The 5,540-nt window shown below is 33.8% G+C and overlaps 1 protein-coding gene across 1 annotated transcript; it reads right to left on the bottom strand.

Moving 5' to 3' along the window:
- Positions 1-1,804: 1,804 nt before the first annotated feature.
- Positions 1,805-5,336, bottom strand: LOC132717692 (linear primary-alkylsulfatase-like). The gene is made up of 4 exons (XM_060701230.1): positions 5,110-5,336; positions 4,563-4,769; positions 3,716-3,968; positions 1,805-3,072 (listed from the first exon to the last, which is right to left on the bottom strand). The coding sequence occupies exons 1-4, from the start codon at positions 5,287-5,289 to the stop codon at positions 1,952-1,954; spliced, it is 1,761 nt and encodes a 586-aa protein (XP_060557213.1). The 5' UTR covers positions 5,290-5,336; the 3' UTR covers positions 1,805-1,951.
- Positions 5,337-5,540: the final 204 nt, after the last annotated feature.

The following is a 5,540-nucleotide window of genomic DNA, read 5'->3' as shown; positions in this document are numbered from 1 at the left end:
GTGGCATGCATATTTTTAGTGAGAAATAACAAATCATTTGTTTTAATAAATAGCAATATTAAGGCAATTATACCCGTTCATCTAATAAGAAATATATATACAAATTGTTCATGCGTGCAGATATATCCTAACACGGGGTCTTTCAAATAGATATTAAACACAATGTGATAAATTGAAGTTCATGCAGTTGTGTTTATCTTCATCATTTTTTTCTCATCGATATACTTCTTTTCTTTTTACAAAGGACTTTTTTTTATATCTTGGCATGACTAACTTTAAAGGAAAAGAAGAAAAAAATAGCAACAAACAGCTTTGATTGTTGTACTTTTTCGAGATCTGAAATAAATTTGATTGTATAGTAGTTAAAAACTATATTAACATTGACACAAGCGCATTATTCACATGTTTCTTTAAATTGTTCCTTAATTATTATTGACCAATCGAAACATCTTCCAAATTCCCTAACTCGAACAAAGACTTTAAGTAGTTTTGTCACGTATCAGTCAATGTAAAAAACCAATCGTATATCATTTATAATATGATCTAATAATCAAAACCACCTTTAGAATACCAATTGACATATGATGTACATCAAATCCGAAATATTGTAAACAAGCATGTCATTTTAACTTTTGGTTTGTAAAAATATTTTAAGTACATTTACATACTTTATGTCTAAAGCAACTGCTGCATCTTTACATACGAAACAAACAAATTAACATTTCTTGTGGTTTTGATAAATTTTGGAAATTTTACCGAGTAAAATCGTATGTGTACACATGTCCCTATGTTTATGATGAAAATAATTCACTTACATACAGCAGTACTCTCACAAACGTTTTTTTGTATGTAGTTTTCATTTGCATTTTACATATGATGACATATTTTAGAATTGAAGTATCAATAAATATTTTTCTATATGCTATTATTTTGTTTGCGTGTTTTTACTAATTATTATAGTATTGAACTGAGAATCATGTAATTTGAAACATAAAGTGCATAATTTTTTCTTGTAAAAGAAAGAAAGTATAAATAACATGTATGTCAAAAACAAGTAACAGTACATAAATGTCAATAATTGCAACTTAATAAATATAACCGTCTCAGTCCTTATGCAAAGATTTTTAAATAGAATAAGAATAAGTTTGCAACCAAAAATGATTGAAGTATAAGTCTGCAACTAAAATGTGCTTGAACAAGATATTTTTGTGTATTGAACGTTATCTTCGGACTTGCGAACTAAACCATCTGTACAGCAATGACAGAAACATATTTTGTAATTGTTAAATGCAGTTCAAAACTTACAAATTCGAATAAATTAGGAGAAAAACCGACCAGAACAGTCACTTGTCAAATTTCAAAATATCTACATGATCAGTTTATATCTTCAATAACTTCGTCAAAACAGAATCTAGGGTGCTGAAACCTTTAACCGAGTGTGGCATATATATTGCATTATGGAATAAACATACTAATGAACTTCAAAAGAACATAGAAACCCACTTGCCTTGCAAAAAATCGTTCACCCGTTTTAAAAAATCACGCCGTGTTCGCCATTTTGTCAAGTTTGCAACCAATTGGCTCGCTTGAACCAAGTGTGCAACCACTTCACGTCCTGCCCCTTGATATCGTTATTCTTCCTGTAACGAGGGCACAAACAAATTTTTGACATAGGTTCACAAAAATGAAAAACAGTATAGGCTTTAAGAAATTCAGTACATTTTTTGTATTTATTGCAATACTAGTAATTAAAATGTGGTGTGATAAGGAAAAACAGTAAACATTTCCTTAAGGCCATAAAAAATATAATGAGAACGCGGTCGTTTTGCGGCAAGAAATACATGTATAGTCAAAATAATACAACGATCCAATCACACATGAAATACGGAGAATGACGAATGTGGCCGGAATCATACGAACTCTTAAAAATGGACATAATACAAAATCTTCTTTAAACGACAAAAGTAATGTCTCTATCAAAACAACTCATGAAGGAATTTAGAGCTAATGTGCCCCCTTCAATAAGAATATCACCGATAGCAATTGCCGCAAGAGTATTTCGTTCTTTCAATATAATATCCTTCCAAATTGTTTCCGTTGTTTTAAGTTTAATATCCCATTGCCGTGGTGTTTTGTGACGGACTCTTGCAACTCCGTTTCTAAGTTTTATAAAATGATGTGACGACGGTTCGCTTAATTCAATATATAAAGTTTCATTTCGATCTGCACAGTCTTCCGGTCTAAAAAGTACGGAGAAAGCGGATATGACGTAATCAATTGGAAATTCTCTAACAAGAGCCTCTCTCGTTTCTTTTGGTGTCTTGTATTCTAGACCAGTCGCTTCTTCGAGAGCAGAAGTTAGGTAATAATTTCTACCGTTTACACTTGTTTGCCGTGACCCAAGTGCAGTAAGAGCTTCAACTTTCACATCTTTGGCCGCTTTGTTATTTGGATCAACTCTGACAATATACGAAGATAACTCAAGAGCCCACTGAAACTCTCTGGAATTTAACGCTTCCTTCGCAGTATTTACAAGTTTCTCTGCGCCAACCAAGTTGACCATTTTCTGAGCCTTCTCATTTCTTGTAAGAGGATCAAGATCAACAGGATCACCGCTGAACCAGCCCTCATAGTCTGTAAACACTGACTTAGCCGACCATTTAATTGTTCCGTAAAACTCTTTCAGGAATGGATTCTTCAACAAATGTTTTGGTAACTGGACCATGTTTCCGATTTCATCCGGGTGGTAACCATAATTGATCAGCCTGACAGATTGGTCATGAACATATTGTATGGCGTCCCTGTATTCAGTAAGAAGCTCCGAAACCGTTTCTCGTCCGAAAATAGGTCTAGTATGGCTTGGAACCAATTTGTCTGGTTCCAGGTCAATCATCTTATCAAGGGAGTTAACCCATTGCATAAGTTCACGTGATTTAGTACCGCGAATGGCGTACAAATTTGGGAAGGCTTTGTACAGATCGTCGGCACAGAGGAAAGCAGATTGATCAGGAATCCAAACACCAATCTGGTCATCGGTCTCCCCTGGTATATGGACGATCTTCAAAGACACACCTGAAATAATAATAAAATGTAAATGCACATTTTTTCCACCATTTACAGCTGCAGAAGCATGATGGCACATTGAAAGCCCAACCCGCTAGGCGAGGAGTTTTGTAAGTCTGAGGACTTCCGCAGATGTTAATACACGAGAAAATGGTGCATTAGCGCTATTCTTGCATAAAAGTGTAAGTCTAACGGTATATCTGTATTTCGCATTATGAAACCGATAAAACCATTGTGACGATTGGTTGTTGTTACATTACGCAGTGAGTCACGGATATTTCAGGTAATACATGTTTTTTATAATCTATCTGTCAATGCATGTTTTCTTCTAAGTTAATGTATACCTGCGTGCACCGGTTTTATGCATGATTATGAATAATTAATTATTTATTAAGTATTATTAACAATTCTAATGGGTTTGCTTTAATTGCTTGAATAATCATACCTCTTCGCGATCTGTGAATAAATGCAGTCAATAATTTCGTTCATCTTGTATCAGCTTACTATCTCTATAGGAAAGTTACATTTACACCAAACATTCAAAATATATAAAGTCTATGATATATTAAACTTAAATATTTTAGCAGCTTTTGTAATTTTTTCATCACATTAATAAACGGTAATAAATAAACGGTATATGTAATTGCTCTACCTGCCATTTTGATGTCTAATTCCTCGCCGTCTACAAACTTGTTTGGATATAGGAATCCGGACGTCATCCCTTCTTTACCAATGTTAAGTTTGAACCCTATACCAGCCGATACTTCTGGTAGAAACACACCAAATTGCCTCATGGCACGAACGTAATGGGCAATGTTCGGCCCATTGAAGTTCATGGCAAGCGCCTTCAGAATAGATTTATGAGCCCATATGTTTGGACGAAATTGTTCATCTTCCACAAAAGCCTATGGACAGTTTCAACAAAATTTTAAGAATTTTTAGATTAAATAATTCTTTCACGATTGGTTGATTGATTGATTGAACAATGATTGGAGCTATACTGCAGTAGTGTTCATGGCAGTACAAAATTGGTGGCGGTTTGCTTGAGGTCGCTGTGCTTTCCGCAGTTTTCCTGACTAAATCTTGGCTTTACTTACTATTGACAAATTTGAGAACTGGCATACTCATAATGTTCGTACTTGAATGATGCATGCGTTGTCTATGACAACGTTACAAAAACTCAGATTTTTTTGGAGTTGTTTTCCATATAAACTAGTAAATATAATATTACAGAATATCGATATTTAACATATTTTAGATTTAATCAATGCGACTAGCACATTTAGTCACGAAATAAGCCAGTCATAAGTGTGTTAATGCACCCGGCAGTAATTATTTTTCGCTATATGAGCAGCGTTGTTTATTAAATAGGACGAACCATACGAGAAATGGTTCGATACTGCACTGATGACTTTTGTTTTATAAGATATACAAAAAGTCAAATTATAATCATTGAAACATCACACTGTGAAACTAACTATAAACTTGCAAATATTTACCTTCGCTCCATATGTATGATCTGCATGATTGTGGGTATAGATAATATCTGTCACTGGTTTGTTTGTGATTTTCCGGAATTCGGCGAATATCTCTTTCGCAGATTCGTAACTTTCAGTGACGTCAACAATGACAACACCGTCATGGCCAATAATCATGATGGAATTAGCCAAGGCGTAACCAATTGCTACATAAATAGTATCAGCCACCTTAATTTTAATGAAAGAAAAAAACGATAACAGGTTTCTGGTTGACATTATTTGAATGATAATTAAATAGTAATTGCATGTTTTTGTTTAAATAAAAGTTGACACTGTTCTTTTCGTTCAAAGCCGAGACTTACTTATAGATCAATCTAGGTTAGACCTGTCGGATAATTTCGTTATCAGATCAGGAATGTTTATTTTGACGTTGTGTCAAATAATTTATATCCTGATTTGTCAATGTAAACACACGTTAATTTTTTTATTGAACATTTTTATTGGTGTTTGTGTGGGCATCGCAAAGCGAGATTTATTATACGGATAAAGTATTAAAAAAACTGCGTACCTTTATAATACTTTTCTCATTGAATTCTTTTGCATGTTCTTTTATTTCATCCAGGGTCTCAAACCCACGGCGGATTTTATTTCGGTACGACTCCTGCTCCCGAGCTTTCCATACGTTAAGACCATAGTAAATGACAACACTAACCATGGCTATTCCTATTATATAACTGAAAGAGTTCATGGCTTAACCGAGATTTAACACTAGTTTTAACTAATGATATCAAACTAAGTATATATATATAGTAAAGCCGCTATGTAAGTTACTTAAATATGTAAGCCTCTCTTGATAATAATTTTATCTTTCATCAACGGTATATATTTCGTTTATTGTATCTCGTATCAATAAATGGTACACTTAATTCTAGTCCTATAAATTAACGCGTCCTTAATTTAATCAGTCCCAACGCAGTGATTTCCCCTTACAGGAGTGCG

This window comes from Ruditapes philippinarum, unplaced genomic scaffold (genome assembly GCF_026571515.1).
Source record: "Ruditapes philippinarum isolate M1 unplaced genomic scaffold, ASM2657151v2 ctg3714_1_1_1_1, whole genome shotgun sequence".
Lineage (NCBI taxonomy): Eukaryota > Metazoa > Mollusca > Bivalvia > Venerida > Veneridae > Ruditapes > Ruditapes philippinarum.
Note: the sequence above shows the minus strand (reverse complement) of the source record. Positions and strands in the feature narration are given on the sequence as shown.

Excerpts from the sequence above, each read along its gene's own strand:
- LOC132717692 (XM_060701230.1), bottom strand. The coding sequence starts at position 5,289 with ATGAACTCTTTCAGTTATATAATAGGAATAGCCATGGTTAGTGTTGTC. Across the intron at positions 3,969-4,562 it reads ATCATACATATGGAGCGAAG|GCTTTTGTGGAAGATGAACA; the intron begins GTAAATATTTGC and ends AACTGTCCATAG. Across the intron at positions 3,073-3,715 it reads ATTAGACATCAAAATGGCAG|GTGTGTCTTTGAAGATCGTC; the intron begins GTAGAGCAATTA and ends TTATTATTTCAG.